At 40.4% G+C, this 25,191-nt stretch overlaps 1 protein-coding gene across 2 annotated transcripts in view; it reads right to left on the bottom strand.

The window, feature by feature from the left end:
• LOC141784416 (protein phosphatase 3 catalytic subunit alpha) overlaps positions 1-25,191 on the bottom strand; it is an 89,946-nt gene that overhangs the window by 44,156 nt on the left and 20,599 nt on the right. For both annotated transcript variants that reach the window (XM_074662251.1, XM_074662250.1), the window contains exon 2: positions 7,686-7,886. In XM_074662251.1, the coding sequence (XP_074518352.1) occupies positions 7,686-7,886 (201 nt within the window). The remainder of the gene's footprint in view (positions 1-7,685; positions 7,887-25,191) is intronic.

Raw genomic sequence — 25,191 nt, forward strand, 5'->3', positions numbered from 1 at the left:
TTAGCCTGTTGTTTTAGCCTGTAATGTTACGGTAAATGAGCTTCGCCGTTTTCTAAACATTGTGCACTTAGAGCTCGTGGCGCCGCTCTCAGTGACGCTGAAGAGCGGGGCGGTATCAGCGGTGGCTCATTTACATATGAAGGCCACGCCCACTAAATCAGAGCGTTCTGAACAGAGGGGCTATGAGAGCCTGGAAACAATGCTTCTGTGCTTGATTTATTGGCTTTTTGGACCAAAACATGTTGGGTAGAACAACATGGTTTGGTTCCCCCCCCCCCCCCCCCCCCCCCCCAAAAATAAAAAAATAAAAAAAAACAGAAGAAAAAAGAACAAAAGTAAATAAAAAAAAAAAAAAGACAACTCATCTAGCCAGTCCAAGTCATTCATTTTCCTTAATCCAGCAGAGTGATAGATGCTAAGCCTCGTCATGGAAACATTCTTTCAACAGAAGCAGCATCTATCACTGAGATAGACAACAAAACAAATCCAAGCTGCTGCCGGCCTGATAAAGGACCTTATGGGAGTATCACCAATGGCAACTACTTAATGTACCCAGTGTGTAGACACAAACAGATGGATACAACAGGGCGAGTTTCTCCTCTGTAAAGCAGTTTTTCTACCGATAATATTGAACTGTAAAATCTGACAGGATGGACCCCAAGAGAGCAATTATTGTCTAAATCTATGCATGGCCTGTATTGGTACCCCCGTTGTGAATTTAATGCCTCAAAGTGCTCACAGTAGAATAAACTATACTTTCATGTTTTTAGAGGCCAGCGCTGCAGGAGGGGGTCCAGTGAGGGAGTAAGTGGCTGCGATTTTACCTGAAGCGCCTGTCAAACACACTGTGTGTGGGAGGACTGCACCTCCAGCTGACCTTTTGGAAAGCTGTCACTGGCTGGCAGCAAGAACAGCAGGGTGACAAGACGACGGCGAGAGTTTAATCTCTGGCTAATGCAATGGTCACTGGGAATTGTGCTCAATGTTTGTGGTAGAGACTGGATAACACCAGTCAACGCATGTTTAACACAAACATTCGAACAGCTCTTTGCTACAGCTCGGGGCTCAGCTTCATCACAGCGAGAGCAAAATCCACCCATCGCTCTGCTCCAGCACACCTACAGACGGGCTTTGTTTCCCTCCCTCTTGTCACACAACACACAAAAATGAGGTGAGAAGCAGAGCCCACATAAGAAGAGCAGGTGGGAGTACATTATCTGGAGTGAGAAACAATTCGTTCTGGCCATCTCCAGCCTGTGCGCAAAAGTGATCTCCCTGAGTAGCAGCATATCAGCGGGCAGCAGCTACCGAGTGGGTGGTGGGCATTACACAACCTGGCTTCAGAACCTACACAGGCCACTCCAAAGGCCAGGCTCATTGAGCGAGAGAAATGCACGGCAAGGCAGACTGCAGATCATGTTTTGATTGAGACTGGTTGATAATAATCCCCTCCTCGTTTTATGATAGCGCCGACTCTCTGCAAGCGTACATCCTGCAGAGCGTGCATTTATGCAAAGGCGAAGGTGGAGTTTGCAATCTGTCATGACCATCAAACTATTTGTGATGTTTAAAAAGCTGCTCTCGCTGGTGCAGCGGAGGCAATAAATGTCTTCGACTTGACTTGAAATTACTGTGCTGGTGAAAGCCATTGGTTTTTGAATTGTGACCCTTCACATAATAAAAGCAAGGGCTCATGACTCATTTGACAGCTTTCATGCTGCGTCTCTGAGCACTGTGCAGTTTTTCTACTGGGCCACATCTTTCTAACAGGCATTAAGGATGTCTATTGTAGTTTATACTAAGAGCAAGAAAAAAAAGAAGGCACAGACATCAACAACTGATACAGGGATGTTAAACTCAGAAAATGTTACACTTAAAGCAGAGTGTATTCAACACACTTTCAGTATTGTCCAATACAAAGTTGTAGCATAGGCTATTTAATGGTGGGTACTAAATATATAAAAAACTCACCGAAAAACACCTCATTAAGTGGTTGTGTGGTTAGCCCTGACAGATAAAGTGTCTTGCTCTACAAAAATCTCCAAAAAACACCTGTTAACAAGATAATAATATGCTAACTAAAAACAAGCTAGCTGAAACTGACAGTATCTGCTTATTTACTGTCTTTTATGTTGAACACAATTTTCTTACTTGCAACTTTCCCCTCAAAAATAGGGCAGACATGCAGTCCTAACTCTTAGGACTCTTCACTCTTCACAAGTGCTCTTTAAATTACCATTACTCCTTAACCGTTTGAAGAAGTTGTTCTCAGCACTGTGACTCTTTAATCATGTGGGCTTGTGAAAAAATCATAGATTGTATAAAATATGGATGTAGTCTCGCTGATGTCACCCGTCTGTTTCTGAAACGGAAAATGAAGCACATCGGCTATAGCAGCCATATTGGTAGTGGCAAGGGCTTCGCCTACAGCCATAGGACGCCGATTGGTCACGTGACCCTCAGTTGTGCCTCTTATTGGGGGAGCTCACGATCTTCATATCCTCTGAACGGCCGAGTTACAAAAAAATCCCCCCCGTACAGTGGGTGTCGTTAGTAAAATTAGCGACTCAGACAGGAGACGTTTTTGAACCAGGCTGTAAATAGGTTAATTTCTGTTGAAAATGGCTTTTTTTTGGCTCAGTGTGTATGTGACTTCTGGTACTTCCACAGCCAGCCTCAAGTGAACACTCAAGAAACAGCAGATTTTACACTTCTGTAGTGTCTCACATTCTTAGACTGAAGGTTTCCGCTTTGAAAAAAATTCTAATGGTTCCTGGGAGAAGAGGAGATGAGCTTTGCAGACTTTGTCTGACTCTTTTGGGGCCAAAATAACCACAAAAAACACATTTCACAATTTTAATAAGCAGACGCTTTTGTCCAAAACAATGTACAACACTGAGCAGGACATGTGCAATGTACAACAGTGCTCAGGAAATTATGCTAACAAAATGCCAAAATCGTGCAGCGGACGTCTGTATAATGAGATCCATCGGGGCATAGACAGCGCCGCTACTAAAACTGCATTAATCGTCCAAAAACTTGTGTTTTTAACCAATATTCCATCATGGTCCGCTCCAGGTTAGTCCTCTGTTGCAGTCTGTGTCACTCCAGACAGCGCTGTGTGGCTGTAATGACCTCTGAACTGACAAAGACTTTGTTTACGATTGCCCCTCTACGCGTCGTCGTGTAGCCTGCCGTCTTCCCCTGAAACAATGAGCCGCACTGCTCATGCGTGGAGGGGCAAATGTAAACAAAATCTTCGTCAGTTCAGAGGTCAGTGCAGCCACACAGCGCCGTCTGGAGTGACACAGACTGCAGCAGAGGACTAACCCAGAGCGGACCATGATGGAATATTGGTGAAAAACATGAGTTTTTGGAAGATTAATGCAGTTTTAGGAGCGGCGCTGTCTATGCCCCGATGGATCCCATTATACTGACGTCCGCTGCACGATTTTGGATCTAAATATCTCCCGAAGCACTGCTTGGATCAGGAAAGCCTTCTGGGTTAGTATTTTGTTCTACTTCATTCTATAAACAATGCAAAAGCTGTATAAACCAAACTTATCCTTTAAAGTGAAGTGACTCATCTAAAAGTCACTGAAAGCTAGCTTTATCTAGCTGCATCAGAATCATGAAAGGGGATGAACATCATACCAAGCCTCTGTACGATAGGTAAAATGTAAACATGCTAAGTGACATACACACTTAGTCAACACTTGTACACTTTGTTAGTGGTGAATCTTCATATTGCTTTAAAAAAGAGAAGAATAATTCCACATAAGTGCATAAAAAAAAATCAGAATTACAGAGATGAATAAAGCATGCTCTCTGTAGCCGTTATTATCTGTTTAATTTGGATGGTACCTTGTGAATCTCACTCCCCTCAGGCAGAGGTTTTAATACTTGTAGAGGAAAAAACATTTCCTTTCATTTGATTTTTAGAAAAAATCCTAACTACCTTTTATTCTCCACAAGAGTTGTTCAAAAGAAATTTTCTTGTCATTTTTCTCTCCCTGATATTTCTGTGTCCAATTTATCTGCCTACTCATTGTAAGGCTGTTGCATAACAACCTAGTGGAAAGGTTTAATGGCCCTGAATGCTGCACAGAGAAAACACACTTTATAATAAACTTATAAAAGTGCTTTTCAAATCAAGGTCCTGGTAAGACCTTTAGAAGATTTACACAAGATATTCCACATTCAAGGTTTTATCATTTCCTGATAAAGATTACATCACAGTGTCATGGAAGGATACTGAATATGCTGAAATGCAGCGGCTGAAAAGACCAAATCTCTGAGGTGCTTCAGAGATCAGCTTAACATGATGTATTGTATGTTGGTATGTTATAGTCAGGAGTCTGCCTGGGTTGAACCCTGACTGTTGCTGGGTGATGCGACTGTAGAAGCTCTACTGATGGGAGACTTGTGCAAAGGCCATAGGAGCAGCTTGTACTCAGTGGCCTAAACCTGCTCCATTTGTCTCACACACAAACACACACACACACACACACAGGCGCGCGCACACATCCCTCTCTCCACGTAAACCCCACCAGCCATCTGGCCCAACCAGGAAGTGACTGTGTGACTGTGACAAGCAGAAAGAAAGAGACAGAGAGATAGCCGACACGTCACGGCGCTTTACATCCATGATAAATATTTACTTACTGATTCGCTGACAAGGTGCCATGTTGGGAATCAGAGGTGTGCTAACAGGGGGGGAGGGAAAGAGAGGGATGTCACAGATGGATGAAAAAAACATGGCAGACAGGGAGGGAGAGGAGTGTTGGGAGAAACAAAGAAATGTTGGTGTGTGAGTCCAGCGGCACGCATGAGAGGCAGACACAGCAGGATCACGGGCGGAGAAATCCTTGTTGAAAAGGGCTAGTGAGTGGGAGAGGGGTTGAGACAGGGGTGTTGAGTGGGAGGGAAAGATGTGCTTCATTGCCACGCGGGCACACACACGCACAGACACACACAGCTCCTCAGGATCCACGGCTGCTCACAGAACAGGAGCTGTCCACTGTTTCTATGTTACCCAAAGAAGGGAGGATGTTTACTGGCAGATTCAGCGCTCCAAATGTAGTAAAATCTGCAACTGAGCCCTGCTGACTTGTGACAGGGCTTCTAAGAATTTCTATGACAACCCGGGCGCAAGGAAAGGTCAGGGACAGAGCATGTTTACACATAAGAAACCAGATTGTGATCAGATCCAGGCTGGAAACCCCAAACAATTTCACATCTTCCTTCAAATCATTATCAGATGTTAGAATCCCCCTCCTACACAACCATATCTCAAACCAATGTGAGCATATTTTGATGAGGATTATAATTAGCGATGCATTGAAAATGATGCTGTCGTTTTCAAGGATTTTTGTCGGTTTCCTTTTGCACAGCAGGACGACAGTTTCTGAGAAGGATCACAGCTTTTCCTTGTCATGCATTCCTGTTTAAGTTTGACAAACAGCTCACTGTTTCTCTGCGGGAATGAACTCATTTAGCCTTGTTTGGTTTAACCTGGAAAATCGATTCGATTTGGTCAAGATCGAGACTGACTGAGATTATAATTTGTTTGGACTGTCTTGTGAACACAGCATCCACTGGGGCTCTTTGTCATGCACATGAATCATTTAAACAGCTTCAGTAAAACCAGTTTTGTGTAAACACGGCTAAATAACCGAAAATCTACCTATGTTTAACTGGATTACACTTAATCCCCTGGTTGTGTGCCTGCAAACACAAAGACAGGCAGCAAATAAAGCTCATGATAGTCCAACCTGTTTATATCCTCCTAGCGAGACTTCAATCATTCAAATATAACAGAAGATATTCTCCTATTACAATTTCCTCTACGAGACACACTTCTGTTGAAAAAAGAGCCGTGCATTCATGAATTTAAGTAACCACGCCAGCCGAGCCACTCAGCGCCATACTATGAGAACGATCTCCTATTAGTAGAAATGATGGGTTGCCATAGATGCTTTGAGTAGGCCTCTGCCTCTGATTGCACAAACATCAAAGACGCCTCATCAGAAAGTCTAATAGAGGAACAGGGCACTTGACCAGGAAGAAAGACAACAATAGATGCTCTGGATCCGTGCATATGCATCAGTGAGCCTCCCGCTACAGAGTGTTCTCTCACAGAGGCAGCAATGAATGAGCCCGACTTCAGCTCCGGGGCGCTTTTCACATAGTATAAGTAGTCAGCTGTAAAAATTAGCATCTGCAAACAATAGGCAGAAAACACATCAGCTTTTAATGTCTCCTTTCATGAAGCTTTACCCTCATGGTTAGTAACTGTAATAAAAAAAGACAAAATTAGTCTGATTACCTTTCCTTTTTATTATCAGCTGCGTATGATCACAGCATGAAGCAGCCATCTGAGTGTCATTATGCTTCTTAATATTCACAAATTGGATGACATAAACCTGTTTTTCAAAAAAGGTAGAACGCACCGCCACGGCTTGTTTCATGGCCAACATGTAACCTGGGGACACTGTGACTCACTTAATTAACGAAATTAATTTGTCACATGGCTGAAACATTGCAGCTCGCTCTTGGAAGACAGCAGAGTGAGTGTTTCCAATCCAACAGCAAATCTAACACCTTTGTGTGTCTGCAAGTTGTCAATTCCAGTGACAGTCACGAAAATGACTGTTTAGAAAAACATGGTGACAAACAAGGTGGAGAAAAATAAGACTGCGAGGACTATAAGATGGATCCAAGCTCTGTTTCTTTTTTTTTCCACTCTGAGAGGATTGTCATCTTTTATTTATTGAGGTATAACCAAGCCCATTCCTTTCAAGCGTAGTTGAGGGGTCTTTATTTTTAATACTTCCAATTCAAGGCATAAGACCCAAAAGAAGGGCAAAGAGAAAGAAACTAAAAACTTGCTTAGAACATTTAAAACAGCTTTCTGTCTGTTGTCTCACCACCTGGTTTAGAACTAGAGCCCGACCGATTAATCGGGCCGATTACGCCTGTCACCGATTAATCGACATCGGCCAAGATGTAGCCAATTATAAAAATGTTTGCTCCACGGAGATTCTGTCGCTCCTTCTCCTGTGTCTGTGTGTTGGGCTGCACACTGCCTGAGTGCCTGCCCCCTCCGTACACCATTATGAAATGTAAGACTATAGAACGACGTTTTAACATCGTGTAAGATGCTTTTTTTGTGAAATAAACAGAGATAAATGCTACTGTTATTTCACACGTCCACCATTATCTGATATAAGACTATAATACGGCGTTTTAATGTCGTGTAAGTTGCTCATTGTGTGTTTACAGTTTGACTTTTTTTTTATACTTACTGTGTTTAAAGTTTGACTTATCTATTTAAGGTGTTTACAGCTCGTTCTTATTTATCATTGGTTTACACTACAGTTCTTATGTTGAGAGTTTTATAATTAAAGTTTCTTGTTTTAATTTAATAGCGTTCTGTCTCTGTCTTGAATCATATGGGTATTATAATGATTTGTGATTATATACAGTATATATCCTGTGTATATCAATGAATTTATTATATATATATCAGCCGATATATCGAATATCAGTGGATATATCGGATATCAGCTGATATATTGGATATCGTTTTTTTTTTGCCCCCAGTATCGGTATCGGCATCGGCCCCAAAAATCCCATATCGGTCGGGCTCTATTTAGAACTGTGTGCAACATGTGACTCCTAACCTGTCACAGGGGCCTCGATGTCCAGCAGGTTCTTCTCTGCACGCAGGATAGCCGCGCCCTCTCCTATGAGCCTCAGTGCCACCGTTTCCTCCACGCGTCCCTCCTTGGTTAGGTGAGCTTTCAGCACGTCCACTTTGGGCTTCCCGTCAGTGTCGAACACCTCTTTAGCCGTCAGCCGGTGACTGGGGGGAAACGGGACAGCTGCAAGGGTAAACAAAGAGCATCATTAGAGCTGTTATTCTTTCATCGCACAGGATATTTAAAGTGCTTTAATACACCTTTCACTGCCAAAAACAGCTTATGAGGAAATGCAGTTAATTCCACATCGAACTTTGTGAGTAGAGGGTACTTTGTTCGACTCCCACAGGGCAGGGAGTAACTGTTCACTCCCTTGCTTGGAGCCCACCCTCTGATATAACTTAGCAAATTGCTGCTATAATCTGTGAGTCATTTAATTTTCAATATTTAAAACAGAGTCTAACAGTTTCTAGTTTGATTACACTCCAAAAATGACGCATAAAACTGAGATAAAGCTGTTTCTTTAACTGGTGATATAAGTACGAGTCCACATGATGAGAGAACATAACGCAGCAATGTGTCACATGTTGTGCAAGTATGAAAATTTGAATCATATTATAACATGATCTGTTTTATCAGATACATCATTTCAGGTCTTGTTTTAGCTCATTTGTCAGTCACGATTATATCAAAGGGTAAATTATGTTTTCTTGCCTCCTGGTCTTGAAGGCATCATGGAAATTAGACTAAACAAATCCACAACAAATCTCTGTTACTGTCAATTTCCATAATTAGTGGCCTAATAAGCGTAGCTTTTCACAGCAATTCAATGTCTAATTTGGGATACAACAGATGCATTGAAAAGGCTGAATCCTGTTTGCATGTATTTTCATCTAAAATGGTGAACTTTCCAGTCTTATCACCACAGAAAAAAAAGAGACAAAGTACATTTTTTATGCATAGACCAACGAGTCCTTGGACAGAATGTAAATGAAAAGCCTTTTCTTTTACAAAAGAATAGAAACCCCAGGAAATTGTTCTCTAAAACGGACCTCATGTCATTAAGCAGCTGACATCAAACAGGTAAAAGAAACTTAATGTTTTTAAATTAAACTCCCATTAAAATGTACCTCTAGTAGCCTTCACTGAAAAGGAGCCCAGTGTGTTAAAAGTTTCTTTTCATAACCCCCATAATGGGTGGATTTTATTCTGACAGCAAGTTACAGAAAGGACATAATTAAAGACGACATCCTGTGGACTTTCAATTCAGCAGCTGTTCAGCGTTTAGAATAATAAAAGCTTTTGATTAACGTTCGTTTGCAGACTTTGGACATAGCATAGAAGAGTGACTTATGCAACAAGCTGAAAGTAAATACTGACAAGTTGGTGGCCATTTGCATGTGTGTGTGTGAGACAACCCTTCCCAAAGGTGACATCACTTGTAATTAGATCTGCACTTTAACTGGTCACACAGCACTGGACTGACAGATGATCTGAAGTCTGTATCTCAATATCTGCAGCCTCTAAACAGGTGAACTGAAAAAGTGCAGGTTTTCCAAAACTGATTTCCTGCAAATCACCGAGCAGTAAGTCGCTGACTAGCTTACTGATAAGAAGATTCTGACTGATCCACTTAGATAACACTCAAACATCAGCTAAGCTAGTTAGGTGATTAAATCTGAACCACATTTTACCAACAAAGCACTTCTTAACGTCAACACTGTGATTCTTGATTGTCACACAGACACAACATTTTTTCTGCAAGGCGAATTATTTGGTCTTTAAAAATATTTTGACTTTTATTTTAGTGTGAAGTCTCTTTATAGCATCACTCTTTCCAAAACAGATCCAATTATGTGTCTTTAAATAAACTTAAAAAATAACAATTTTAAGTATCTAGGCCAGTCAGAACTCCCCATCTGAGATAGAATTACGAAGGACCCCAAGTCGGCCTCCTCTGAGCACCTGCTGTGTAACTCTGGCTAAAGGCCAGGGCCTTGGGGCTTTGACTTAAACAGCGACACAACTCTGGACCCCGGTACGGTTTGAGAATAAGAGCTTGAACAATCGTGTGAACTACTCTCAACTTGTTTTGGGGTCTTTTTCCACTTGATCAGGAAGGGGGGGTCGACTGTGATTCAAATGCTTCATCCAGGTCAAGAGTCATAATGTGGTTATGTCACCATGGATTCCTCAGACGGCTGAGGGTATGACAGACTTAATGCGGGGTGTGCTGACTTTAGTTATCTTTTATCCACATCAGAAACAGCAAATGTTTTAGTAAACTATATTCATTTTTTTTGACGAAAATGTTCCCCAGTTAATCCTGACTGAACTGTACAATAACCATCTGAAACACAAACCTGATAAAACTGAATCAAGTTCTCAAAACAAAAACATTCTTTGAAATTGATCGTTGGCACAAGGACTTGTCATTATCAAACATTTATTCATTCATATTCACACTCTAAAATACTTTTTAGCCAAGCATCATCTTCCATCTACAAAAAAGATTTTGTTGGAAAGTAAAGTGCTGTGCCATCAGTGTTAGAGTTACATAACCACAACCTTGTTACTAATACACACTTCATGATGTGCATCAGAGTAATGCAGTTGTTATCTAATTCCTATTCCTAGTACAAGATGAAATGGAGAGGCTGTATTATTATTATTATTATAATCACACACAGCATATCAATGTTTTATAAAATAAAACATTGTATAACACATATGGTAATATATTTTGCTCAGAAGATCATGTACATTGCACAGTATATGCTGTAGAGCAAAAGTAGAAGTGCATAAAGTATATTGCATGAGAAATATCAGAAAGAACAGTAAAAATTATAGTTATCATGAATGTGGTCATTAATATTTCAAAGAAAAGCAGTTCTCTGTAGAGTTAAGATGAAAATAAATTTTGTGCAGGAGGTTGTGAATGTCAAAAGGTAATAAAGGCAAAGTGAAAGAATATCTTTTTTTCATCGAGATCATTAAAACAGCAAAGAAAAATGATAACATGGAAGATGATGTGTATTGCATAATGAAAGTGTATACTGCACAATTTATAGTGTACAGTATATAACACAGGAGATAATTTTCTTACTTTTTTATATTTCTAGGTAGGTAATGTGTATTCTATGGGAGTTAATGCATTACACATGTAAGTCAAAATGTAAACGTGATTGTTCAATATATATGTATATATATTAGTGGTGGGACTTGATTAAAAAAAATAATCGAATTAATTATGCCATTTGTAATTAATTAATCGTAATTAATCGCATTATAATCACATCAATATTCAACATCAGAAGCAACACTTTTCAATTCAAACAGATTTTGGTAGAAGACTAAATCATTGAATATTCTCATACACAAGTTTAAACCACAAAATCCTGTTTTATTTTGTTCAGAAGATGTTTTTTTTGTGGACACTACTTTCAAGTACATTCATCAGCCATTATGTGGTAAATAGTGCTGTCAGGAGATTAAAAATAATCCAATTATTTCCAGGATTTGTAATTAATTGATCTAATTAATCACATTTTAATCTTATATCTGCTGAGGGTCCCCATATAAAGAATTTTAATTCTTGGGCATCACAAAATTATAGTGCATGACTAATCGAATGAATACACGAAAAATAGAAGATTTGTAAAAGTTTGAAATTTCTATTTTTTGGACCAAAAACAGGAAGAGAGACATAAAAGAAGAGAGCCCACTCTTCTTAAGTAACTTTGGTGTTTACATGGTCATAGAAAACATTATTATTTGGGTCTTAAAAGATCGTTCAAGATGCTCTGGAAATGTCTGGCAGCCAATAAGTTAATCTTGCGTTGATTTTTATAACGCGTTAATGTGCAGTGCAATTAATTAATCTAATTAACGCGTTAAAGTCAGGGTTAGAGTTAGGGTTATATTTATATATATATATATATATATATATATATATATATATATATATATATATGTATATGCTTTAAACTGAGCTTGAAATTTTAATTTGTGTATTTTTGAACTGCGTTATTGTTTTGTTTCTCCCTTTATTTTTTAGGTATTCATTTGCAGGCTGTTCTGTTGAAGTCATTAATCAATAGGGCCAGTCCTGTACAGCCAGAATCAAAATAAACAACAGAGAAAACATTGCCAAAAATAAGTAATGTAAGGAAAGAAATCTTAGAAACAACGTGAATGACAGTGCAGTCCAAGAAGCCACTGAGCTCATCGGCCAAACCGCTGGAGATTCCTGCAGAACTCGGGATATTTAAGACGCACAGGGGCTGCAGATGAGGCAAAAACTGTGAGGGGCAATACGGCGGAGGCTTTTGGAGAGGAAATATAAGCCGTGTCTCCCCTCTTTCATTATGGGCAACATGAGATCTCTGGTAAATAAGATATATGAGCTTACAGGACGAGCCAGGAGTCAGACGGAGTTTGGGGCATGCAGTATGGTGTGACTTATGTAGACGAGGCTGTATTAGGATATTCCTGGCGACACCTCCTAGACTGCCTGAGCTGGGCGGGATTGCACCGAGATCAAGTGACATCAGTGCTTTTATACATAGCTCATTCTTTCTATCCTGTGCCAATCAATTATTTTATTCCACTTAATTTTATTTATTTGTACTTTCTATTTTTACCCCAGGATAGAAGAAGTTTTTCTGATTTTGATGTTTGTTCCAGTAAAACCCACTCTCAAAAATAACAGTCACCCAAACAGCAATGAAAATTTAAATCTGCAAGCACTGGATTCAGTCTGAAGCATTGCTGCAGATTGGTGCTTCCACAAACATACAAAGCAGCTGCTTCCACCAGAGCAGGCACAGAGGTGGACTGAGCCACATCTGCTCCTCGAAAAGTGACAAAACATAACACATCCTTCAAACCCAAACGCTTGAAGAATAACATTACTCTTTAAAAGAAACAACCCAGACTAAATCTGTGGTTGTTGGCAGATTGGCGACCTTTCGACACATCCCCCTTCAATTTCCTACAGTCCTCCTGACAATGGAAACAAGTGAGCTGTTAAAAATTCCATAAGAGGAAAGTTCAAACAGCACCTCTTATTAGCAGGACTAACACCCAACCCTGCCAAAATATCACATAGCACATTGTAATAGCAGGTTCTACATCGCAAGGGAGAGGCCCCTCTTGACAAAAATGAAAAATCCAGAGCACAGCATGGATTAAAAGCTCAGCAAAGAGAGAGAAATCAGTTTGTATGTGAACAAGTAAAAAAATCTAGGGAGGTCAACTGCTGCTGTCCTTGCATTAATTAAATATTCTCTGCTGACTGTCAAAGCAGAAAAACAGAACACTCTCCACCCTTTTTCTGCCAAGCAACAGTACCAGAGCATTCCCACACAGTAATGGCGGGTTGTTGCAAACAACCCTGTGCATCCATCCTTTCATACGCTGCTTCATAACTGCGAGAGCACAAGCTGACCCGAGGCGATTCTGCCTGAAACCCAAAGTGTGACTCAAAAACACAGTCTCCATTAGCCGCCTGCTTTTGCCTTCATTAGTTTTACCATTTCTCTGTTCCCTTCTGTTATGTAACGGCAAAATTGCACTGCAGCCTCGAATCAAGCATGAGAGAGAGAGAGAAATGATGAGAGGGAAAGAGGGACGGGGAGGATGAAGGGAAAAAAGTCCAGGGTCTGATTTAACTTGGCCTGGTAATTTGTCTCAAATTAGCATTGTAATTTCCAACATACAAATGAAAGCCATCCATCAGCCATTAGGTTTAAAGGACTAAGAGGTAGCTAATCCTGTGGATGTCTGCAGGGCATGCTTAACGAAGTTTAAAGTTTATTTAATACTGTCTCATGTTGGTCAACCAGGTTTTATAGCAACATTAAACCGTTTCTGTCTTTTTGGAGAAGCTCCAGCAAACAGTTCCCCTCATGCAACTTTTGAATTTCATCCCTGAATACGGGGAAACTTTCAGGTGTTATTCTCCACAAATCTGCACCACTGAGCGCGGTGCATCTGCAACCGCTGAGAAACAGCGGGGAAACAGGCAGCTTGAAATGTTCAGGTTGGTGTAGTTCAGAGCTAATGCGATCCCTCTGAGGAAGGAGACAGCGGGAGGTGTGCAGTCATATGGTGCTGGACAGATCAGCTTAATTGGAGAAAGTGAGACAGACTGTTGCAGAGCTCAGCGAACGAAACTTCTGGCTTCATTTAGCGAAGAACACCGAGTGCAAGCGTAGTTTCTGGCCTGAACTGGCAGCAAATACGTCTCCAGTTGCTGTAAATCACCTGTCCTCCTGGCCCTGTCAGCTGTGTGAGATGGTGTGAATGTTGTGTGACTGTGAATTACACCTTACACTGGAAGAATGAAACCAACAGTTCAGCCACTTGAAGTGAAACTTGGGAGAGATTTCTTGGATTCAAAAATTGAACACGACTAAAAATTAATTCCAAAAGATGACTACTTCAAAGGTAGAGTCTGCAGGATTTTCCTGAAACATAAAATGTCACTTTTTACAGGAATAATCCTGCTCAAATGTCACTTCTAGGCCTCTTTACATGTGTCAGTGTCTGTGTCTGCCTGGAACCCTCTCCTCTGCCTGTTGATGTTTTGGTTGTTTTTGGACGTATCTGGAGGAAAAGCAAATGTGGTTACAGTAGCCAATCACAGCAAGCCCAGTGCACAAGTGACTTTGCCTGTTAATGTTCGCGAGTGGAATCTAATCAGAGCAGTTTTGCTAGTGGACGTAGCACAACCCATGATTAGCTTGTGCTAATATGCTAAGTCTGGTGCATGGCTCTTGAGCCTCTCCCACGTAAAAACAGGATGCTACGGGTGATTTCTTGGCTAGTGACTGTATTTTAAGTAGTCCTGGTCAGATGCAATGGGTGTGTGCTGCCGCTGGCACTGATCCAAGGAGGAGGAGCCTATTTTCAATTTGTGTTTACTAAGGAGTAACGAAAACTCCTGCAGACCCTACCTTTAGAACATTGAAGCTCCAGATACAGAAGAAGTGTTTTTTTGATATCCCAGAGCTCCTCTCACGCAATTTAGACATTCAATCAGTATCTAAAGAGTGCCACAGCTGGCGTTCCAGTATATTTTCAAGCACTCCACTTTAAACCCACAGAAAATATTTCCCCTTTCTTTTTCAGACTCTAATTGAAAGTGAGCTCTCTGTTAACAACTCCCTAATATCACAAAGACTACTCTCTAAACCTTCTCCATATGAAAAGTGCCCCAAGATGACGTCTGTTGTTATTTTGGCTCAATATGAATGAAAGTGAGTTGACATGACTGAGTCTGAAGTCGAACCTGAGCTGGGTTGGGACTCTGGCCAATGAGTGGGCATTGATGAATCAAATGAATTCCTTTAGAATCGTACAGGTAGACGAGACAGCTTGGCAAGAAAAGCAACAACTTCAGATCAATTCTTACGATTCCATGGCCAGAAATCAAAACCTTCGATGAAAAGCATCTTCCTCTGAGCTGCCAAACAGTTACAAGAAAAAGCAGCGACGGCACATGATGCAGTGTGGGTAAGACTTGGGTTGTCACTGCCTACGTCCGCCCAGACAAACCACTTCAGCAGCTTTTTTTGCCACCCTAAGTCTCAGCATGACCAGTGGAAATCTCAGCATGACCAACAAAGAACTGAGGCAGAACAAAGACTTCACAGCTATGTGCGGGTGCAACAAAGGTTGGTTCATTCAAAGCATAGAATACCAGAGGTAATTTGACTGTGTTCAGATGTTTTCATGCAAAAGTAGAGTATGATACTGATCTGTAACACTGCTTCCTTACTACAGCCGATACGCATTTGTCTTTTGAAGGGTGCTGCTGCTTTTTTTCATCCCCATGTGAGGCAAGTGGTCGACAGTGAGAGCAAGATGTTTGCGTAATTATTAAAGTGCAAACTCGCTACCTGATCACACGGGTTCCAAAGCCAGGTGAGAATGCAGGGACAGAATGAGACACTTAACACAGACATGTCAAAAGCCTCTCCAACAATGCCAAGCCATTTAATAGGCACCAAACCTTCATAGATCTGCACTTTTTGTTCATCTTTCCTTTTTTTTTTTGCTTTTTTTTAGTTCGTCTGGCAATGAAATAAGGTGACAAATCACTGTCCAAGTGTTTGTAAAGCATAAAACTGATAGATAATGAAAAGCTAGATGTTGGAGATAAAAATCGATGTATCATAATGTCTGGGTTTTTTGTCAAACAATTTTAAATTGTGTTTTTTTTTGTTCAAAAGTATTTTTTTCCCCCAAATTAAGTCCTTTGTTTCAGTCTTTGCTAATCAAGTGGGTGGGAAAAACGTTGAGATGTCAGATATGATGGTGTTGCTAGGCGCCACCCTGTTGGCTATGGCTGCCTTTTGGAGCAGCTCTCTCTTCTTTGTCTGTTTCCTGTAATTTTTTTGTCTCTTTTTGATCATCTTTGTATTTGGAGTGGATCATTACTTTGTATGGCTCATTTGTTGGTCATGAACACCAAACTTTTTGTGGCTTCAGTGATATTTTTACTACTTTTTCTCCTGTGTTTGTCTGGAGATCCTACATGTGACCATAGCTGCATTGTTTACATATGAAATCAGCTGTTAGCAGCCTGTAGCATGTCAATGCTAACTGGTGTAAGGCCGGATGTCTTCCCACAAGGTGAGGAGAAGGAGGTTATTGGGAACGTAAGATCTGTCTCCAATAAGATGGATGAGCTAGCGGTGCTTACCCAGCAACAGAGGGAATACCAGAGGGCAGGGTAGCATCATGCTATTCACAGACATGGCTAACAGAGCTAACATCAGACACCAACGCCACATTGGAAGAGCTTCACCTGCTGTGGGCAGACAGGATCCAGGAGACAGAGACTGAACAGACTGCTGAAGAAGCTCAGTCCTGGACCCTGTGGAGGTGGAGGCTGGCTGAACTGGACAATGATGGACAAGCTGTCAATATCTATTTTTTTATGGACCTTTTTGCACTTTCTATACACTTTCTTACTTTTGTTTTCTTGATTTTTACTGTGACTTTAATTTCGTTGTACTTGTTTCAATGACAATAAAGTTCTATTCTATTCTATATAGGTCTTAAAACCTGACATACTTGATGATACGCATATTTTGGAAATATGGAAAAGTCCTGATATAGTCTGTAGTACAGGAGAGAATTAGAGCCACTGAAAAAAGCATACAAATTCCTGAGAAGAAAGTCAGAATTCTGTCATTTTTCTCTGAAAGAATAGTTTGTTTTTTTTAGTGGTTCATATCCTCTTCTGTACTGCAGACATCATTCAACTTATTCACTTGGCCTGGTGTAGAAAAAGAAACTAATTATTGTAAAATTCAGAAATATCCAAGAATCGCAATTGAAATCAAATCAGAACCACAAAAATCGTAAAAGAATTGAATCAGGAGAAAAGCATATTGTCCCAGCCCTATCAAAAGCACAGACAAAAAAAGAATCAACTGAAATCAGAGAAAGTGCTTCTCATTCACAGCCTAATTTAGTTGCACTGTATGCATGAGATAAATCTTCGATTGACTGAGCAGAATCAGAAAAAAAAAGTTCAATCACACTCAAGTCTTTTTCCCAGTTGGAAGCTTTTTAGTGATGATGCATCCACTGTGTGCAGTGAATGCACAGAGGAGGACTGCCAAGTGCTGAATAGTGCACCAAGAGTGTGCAAGTCACTCTACTGATAGCCAGGATCTGTTAATTAGATCACAGAACAACAATCAATTAGAAGGAGATATGTTTAGGAGTCCAGGATGAACAGAATGCATGCACGTCAGTGGGCGGAGGGAAACAAAGGAACACACTGTACATCAGAAAGCACCTCGACTTCAAATGTCATCTGGCAGCTATTCCATCGCTTCATTATTACACTACCACACAGTCCATTCAAATCTGATTACCTGACATGCATAATGTAGGAGACGTGGCCATCTCTTCTGACAACAATGAGCTGCAGCTGAGCCGCACCGTGCATTATTTTCACCAGGCGATAATTGCAATATTGTCAACCACACACTGCGGATACATCAGCGAGATGTCTATATGTCAGGACTCAAACTGGCGTCTTGGTTTTTCAGCGTCTCCACCTCCCTTTCAAGCCATCATGTAAGCTTACAATACTGTCAAACAATTACTCATTGTTTAGTGCTTAATTGAAATAATGCACACGTTACATTCAGTTTGTACAATATGAACTGAGTGTTGTTGTTTACAGTCTATTTTGAAAGATGTATCATATATAAGCTAAAGATTTCAAACACTTTGTGGAAATGTAGCTTTCAGCTTGAAGAAAAATAATCATAAATGACACTTTTTGGGGGGGTCAACTCTGGAAAAAAAATGTTTTGTAGCATAAAATGTAACATTCTGAACTTGACTCAAAATTAAAAGCAGTGCAGAAAAAAGGTGAAGGAACTTTTTGGTCTCTCTTTCAAATACACTTCCTAAAAGCTAAAGACATTTTGGAGGCTCCGCTTCAAGAAATTGTACAAAGGAGTTTGTTTATTCACACCTCTTCAAATGTGAAGCCTTTCTGTTTGAGAGAGGGGTCAAAAGAAAGTAAGATTTGACATGCTACTGCACAATGTGAACAAAATGAAAATAATTCATGCCATTATGACTCATGACTCATGTGTGACATCTTGGCTGGTTTTGAGTCTTCTCCAGCAGCCTTTTTCTCATCCTGATGATGAGGCTCTTCCTGGTTTGCCCCATTGCATCACGTCATTATTTAAATTTATGGCAAAAATCATGTTTTCATGACCCACAAAAGAACATGCACCACTCTGATGAAAAAATGTGTTTCTGTTAGAGCCCAACCGATTAATCAGGGGCTGATTAATCGGGCCGATTATGCCTGTCACCGATTAATCAACATCGGCCAAAATGTAGCCGATTAACAACGTGTAAGTTGCTCATTGTATGTTTACATTTTGACTTTTTTTTTCTACTTTCTGTGTTTAAAGTTTGACTTATTTATTTATTATTGTGTTTACAGCTTGTTCTTATTTATCATTGGTTTACACTAAAGTTCTTGTGTTGACAGTTTTATAATCAAAATTCCTTATTTCAATTTAATAGTGTTCCGTCTCTGTCTTGAATCATATGGGTGTTATAATAATTTGTGTTCATATACAGTATATATCCTGTGTATATCAATGAATTTATTATATATATCTGCTGATATATTGGATATCATTTTTTTTTTTGCCCCCAGAATCGGTATCGACATCGGCCCAAAAATCTCATATTGGTCGGGCTCTAGTTTCTATACAAAGAAGCAAACTTTGGGAAAGAAAAAGGAGAAAATGGGATGAGGGGACAGAAAACGAGGAAGGAGGAAATAAAAACAGATTCCACACGGCGTAAAGGCAGAATCCAACCTGGGAGTTAATTCAGCAGCACAGCTGAACAGCTACACCTGCTATTTGCAGCAAAGAGGATGACTCCTGTTTTCCAATATTACATCATATGATGTGAAAATGTATTAAAATGGAAATCTGCCTATAGAACATATACAGTAATGCCTGCCATCTGGACGAAGAGAACGGTCCACAGATTCAAAAAAGAAAAAAAAAAAAACAGCAGGCTTTAGGGCTAACGGTGAAAAGGTCACTCAGAAATTGGCGTGAACCTCTTTACCATGCATTAGCAGGGATGGGAGCCAGCCCTGAATGAAAACGCTTAGCGGAGCTTAGCTTTGAAGCTCAGTGCTTTTGAGTCAGCCTATCTGTGCGCAGTGTGGAAATGGAGTGGTTACTTCTGTGGCTGACGCAGGAAAAGATGAGTGGAGCCAACAACACTCACCTCCCCAGTTACAGACAGACAAAAAGAGAGGGAATAAAAAAAAAGAAAGAAAGAAAAGGAAAGAGAGGAAATAAAAATGCTAAAAGGAGACGGAGCAGAACTGTCAACAAAGACTCAGGGGACCTGTATCAAAGATGCTCTGCTGTGAGACAAGTGATGCAGCTGAGCCCTGCAGGTATAAAAGAGAGCTTATTTAATCACACCTGCACACAAATGGCTCCTTATCAAGAAATAATAATTTGCAATAGTACAATAACTTGTACTGCTCAATTTACTCCCTACAATTAATAATTCAAGCCCAAAAATTATGAAAGTCAGAGCCTTAAATTAACAGCGAGCCAGTTCAATTTACTGTAGTAGCAGAAATGAAGGTTGATGTAATGATTTATGACATCCTGCATGAAGAATGACACCCATACTGTTTCAGTTCTGACAATCCGTCACATTAAAGATCTTTTCCCTTTGTATTCATCAGACTCTCATTGATTCTGTTGCTCTGTTGTCATGTGCTGATGACATTACTGGTTGTAGACTGGGACGATGATTAAATGCTACCAAGAGACTATTCCATGCACTTAACAGATACTGACCATTGTCTGCTGCAGTGATATAAGCTTTAACATGGCATCAACAAACAGGAGCGATATTAGATAAAAGTGAGTAAAAGGCGTTGCCAGGGAAACAGAGCTGTAGAGTCTCAGTCTTAATCTCTCATCCATCAAAATATTGGCTTTAAAAATGAGTCGCCAGCAGCATGTTTCACTCTGCACCGATATGATCCAAGGCTGCAAAATCTGACTTTCGATACAGATCTCACTCTTACATGCTTACAAAATAACCCGTAAGACGATGTGATGAACACCAACAAGAGGAGTGTGATGGTGCATCTGACAGCTGCTCGCTGCAACAACATGCATGGCTGTCTGCACACATGTTCCTGTCATTGACAGCTATCCGGGGGTTCTCATTATTAAGACAGACAGGTTGTGTACTAAACAAGCCAACAATACACCCAAGACGTGTGTTCATGCTGGCATGGCTGTCAGGGTTATCAAAGACCATCGAGCGCTGACAGAAAATAGCCCACAGCGGTGTTTCAGAGGTCCGGGCGACAGCACTGTGAGAGTGAGTGACAGGAAAACGTTAATCCCGCTGCTGGCTCAACAGATTCGAGATGAGAAATGTGGAAAGCGTTAGCAGCAGCAGGTGATCAAAATGCACCGCTGCTCAGACAGCACTCTGACTAAGTCTCTGATTAATTAGCGAGGTGAGGGCTGCAGCGTAGGAGGCTGGCGTGGGTGAACAGAGCATCGGATGCATGGACGTAAAGATGGATGGATGAGGGAGGCGGCAGATGCTGTGTTGTAGAGAGAGCAAACGGACATTTTCAAAGGGATGTCCCTGAATTCTCCTGGTTTAGTTTGGGCATGTGGAGAGTCATTAATGTAGCAACCCGATCAATGGCAGAGCGAGGGGTCACCAGGGATGGGAACCACAGCCGGCAAATGGCAGCTGAATTTGGAGTGGGGGAAGTGCATGAGCCCAGGGAGAGTGAGATCAGTCAATAAAATAAAAAAGTACCAAAAGTGAAGATTAAAAAATGTGCTGGGGAAAGGGCAGCTGTCAATCTCAATCAAAAACAATCCAGGCTCTGAGTCAGAGTCTGCAGATAGTGTGTCAACCCATATCATCTCTACAAACAACTTGTAGTCCATAGCAAGTGTGCTTCAAAGACTTCAGGCGGTTTAAATAAAGACGTTATTATGTCTTCTCAAAGAAATATGGAGCAGTGATAGTTCTAACATTTTTGGATCATCTGAATTAAGTACACACATTCAATTCAGTTATCCAAATAAGTTTGGGTGAACTAAACTTATGAATGGACAAACACAGACAAACTCTAGACACATCAATCAGCAAGATACACATGTGCAGATGAATTAAGCTTTAACCTCCATACTTTGTGTGCCATTTATGTTCACCAGCAGTCAACAGGAATCAGTTCATCAAAGGCGATACTGATGCAGATAATTAGACAGTGGGTCTACAAATAGTGTTACATAATACAGAAATCATTATGACTTTTTTTCATTTTAAGTATAACAGTCTAATAATTATAACATCTTTTATTCCATGCTGGTAAAATCTTATATTTGGGACACTTTACTGGTAACTTTTTTCAACATATTGTAAAATAAAAATTAGATTGGGATACATATTTCAGAACATAAGACTGATTTGATGTGCTATAATTTAGAAAGGGAAAATGAGTTATCGGGTTTAAGCCTGATAACCAGACTAGCTGTTTGTTTTCCAATATGTACTTTTGAGGAAGATGGTGATTTGAAAAATGTTCCTATCAAACTTTTTGCCATAAAGCTCTTCCTTAAATATTGTCTTAAGTACTCAGATCATACATTAAGGGACAGTTTGTAAATGACACCCTAACCCCAGCTACTAGTGAGTGATGGAAAAAACGCTTTAGAAGTTTTTTCTCTAGTTTAGGTGATAAAAGCAATAGGGCTACAGCTATCGAATATTTTAGTGTTCGAGTATTCTACTGAAAAATCCCGAGTAATCGAGTAATCAGATAAAATACTTTTTTTTTTAGTTAAAGAGCAGTTATTTTTCAAATGAAAATTTTTCTCTTTAAGAATAGGAATTTTCTGATACAGCATGTCAATAAGAGCACTTGCTTTGGTAGCTCCAAAATTTGTAAACACACTTCGACACATTTTTTGTGCCTTTGTACATCTCATCAGATGTTGGCACCAGTTTCGTAGAATGACCCATTAGTCTCCAAACTCCAGAAAAGAAGCTAGATTTGTTGCTAGTTGCTATTTTGTATAAGAGGTAGCTTGAGGGGTCTGAAAACTCTCTTAATATGGCCTCAGCTCTATTTGAAATACCACTCTTTGATATTTTTTAAAATTAAAGGATTCCTCGAGGCAGAGAAAATTCCTCGAGTAATTTTTGTAATCGAGTACCTCGAATCATTTGAGGAATCGTTTCAGCTTTAAAAAGCAAACTCTTGAACCTTGGGCCTTAGTCTAAACTATCTTGGTGTGGGTAAAACTAGCAAGCTATGATTGCTGACTGAGCAGACCATAGCAAGGCCCAACTGATAACCAAATATTAGTATTATGAATTGAATAAACTAACTTCTCTTTTGGTCCCTTAATGCTTACAACAAAGATACGAATTACAGGCAGAATATTTCACTGTTTTTCAACACTAAGTCCTGTAGTATTGGTTCAACTTTACAACAGTGGAGTAATTTTCAAGCACAAAAACGTGTAAAAAAGCCTTAAACCAAACAACTCATAGCAATGCTTTGCCATCTCCCTCTTTCTGCCACTCAGTGGGCGTAACCGCAGCGACTCCCTTGCCGTGACATCACGTGCATACCCTCTATAATTACGAGAAATCAATAAAGGCAGTTACAGGTTTGCGCAGAAATGTTTGAAAGGTGTAAAAAAACAAAAATCCAGAACCCTAAATGTTCAAGCTATGTAAAACACCTCGCAGATTTCCAGGATTGTGGAGACGTTAACACTCTCTGGCATTTCCTCTGAAAGCCACCCTGACAGGCCCTGAAGAAGACATTCCCTGCTAGCTTTGCCGTGCTGAGGCTTGCCCCCCTCCTCCTCCTCTACAATGCCGTGACACAGGATTAGCTTTCATTAGAGAAGGCGCTGTAATCAGCTTTGGAGCATAGCGGAGACGGAACAATGGAGGAGGCTGAAAGGATCTGGAAGACGGGGTGCTTTGGGAGCATGCTCTGCTGCATGCGAACCATTGCAACAAATAAAACCTGTGGCATATAACAGCCGAGCAGTTACACAGCCATATCTAACTGAATCATCCCTGGTGCTCTGAAGTACACCTCAAGCCCTGCCAGCATGACAACCACAATTTAGATGCAACAAGCTAATTGCTTTAGTTGTCATCTTAAGGCCCTGAAAAAAAATGCATGGAGTTAAAACTAACCAGCCTCTACAAAAAAAAGGAAAACATTCAACAATTTCAAATCCAGAGAAAATGAACACAATTCTCAATCATAACTCATAAACCAAATTCAAGTCTCCCGTGCTACTTAAAAGGTCTGCTATCAATTGTCTGTTCTTTGTCAAAATGACGCATCCCTCCACAGGAATTCAAGACTACTATTTCAACATTTTCCTCACATGTTAAACAGAAAAGGTCAGGCAGCTAAAGGGGGGACTGCAGGGGCGTGTTTGGACAAAAAAACCTGGCCCTGCACATGCACAGAACCACCTTTGTGTGAGTCCTTCGCCGCTCTCCATCATGCTGTCAACTGGCGCTTGGATGAGGGAAGGTCTGACGACACAGGTCTATCGAGAACATATGTCCCCACTAACCCTGGAGGGCTTCACCAACACAGGCAGACACTCAACAAAGCGTGTCTGTTGGTGGCTTGTTCTGTGAGTGAGTAGTGACATGTGGATGAGTGGTTGGGGGAGATAGAGGCTGGCTGTGTGCAGCTCAGATGGGGCTTCAAACCAAAAGTTTGACTTCAAAGGCTTAATGTCCGATGTAAAACTCAAGAATGCAATGATGACATGTCAATATTGGATAATTAAATTTGTTGGGATTATTGCAAACACTGGTAGATTATTTCTTATAAATGCAACAAGGATTCAAGGAACAAGTGGAGACAAATGGGAAAAGTAGTTCTTGAGCCGTTTCAAGGGAAACTGTACTTCTGAGACATAATACGGTCATTCAACGCAGTGTAACACGGGATCACTGGGACTGTTTGTGAAACTAACAGCTAACAGCCCCACTCTCCTTCAGTCTTCCTTAGGGATGGGTACTGAATTGGGTACTTTATAGGTACCGACCGAATTCTGTCAAAAGTACCAGGTACCGATTCACGTAAAACCAAAAGGTACCACATTTAGGTACCTAAATGCATCTTTGTGACTGTGAGGGAGTGGAAGAGTAGGTGCTTTTCCATTCTGGACATGAACACAGCATTGCAAGGTTACGTATTGTAGAATAATTATATTAAATTGAAAAATGAAATATTTTATTATTAAAAAAAATTGTATTTTTTACCACACAGACACAAAAAAGTAGCGAAAAGTGGTACCGTTGAGTACCGGGACCGATTGCCAGGTATCAGGCATCAGTACCGTATCGTTTCAAATGTGAAAGGTACCCATCCCTAGTCTTCTTAGCAGGTCAAAGCCCTCATGAGTTAAATGGACAAAAAAATAAATGAAAAAAAAACTGTGCTCTACAACAACCAACCATGACGAAAAAAACACTCGATAGACTTTCAAAATCAAGCATTTTGGGTTTTAGACAGCTTTACACTGGAATACAAGGTCTCCATGTAAGCAATGTCTATTTGGTTTGCGGAATGTTGCTAAAGTTAGCAGAGCTAGCACCACCAGCCTCCAGTACTCTTTGAATGTCAGCTTAATGGGCTTATTGCTCTGGTTGAGTGTTTTTATGATAGTTTATAAACTAGTTTGAGGGATGGGAGAAAAAACTTATTCTCACAAGTATCAGGATTTTTCATTTTACGAGATTGAAATTGTGATTCTCATTGAAAATGTTTTTTTTTCTGCCATATTTCAACCCTTAATTTCAGTCTTGAAGTTGCCACTTTTCTCTAGCAGAGGGCAAATTGTAGCTCCCTGACTTGAGTGATGTG

Source organism: Halichoeres trimaculatus, unplaced genomic scaffold (assembly GCF_033239565.1).
Source record: "Halichoeres trimaculatus isolate MK-OKI-2021-1 unplaced genomic scaffold, fHalTri1.1 fHalTri1_scaffold_22, whole genome shotgun sequence".
In the NCBI taxonomy this organism is placed as follows: domain Eukaryota; kingdom Metazoa; phylum Chordata; class Actinopteri; order Labriformes; family Labridae; genus Halichoeres; species Halichoeres trimaculatus.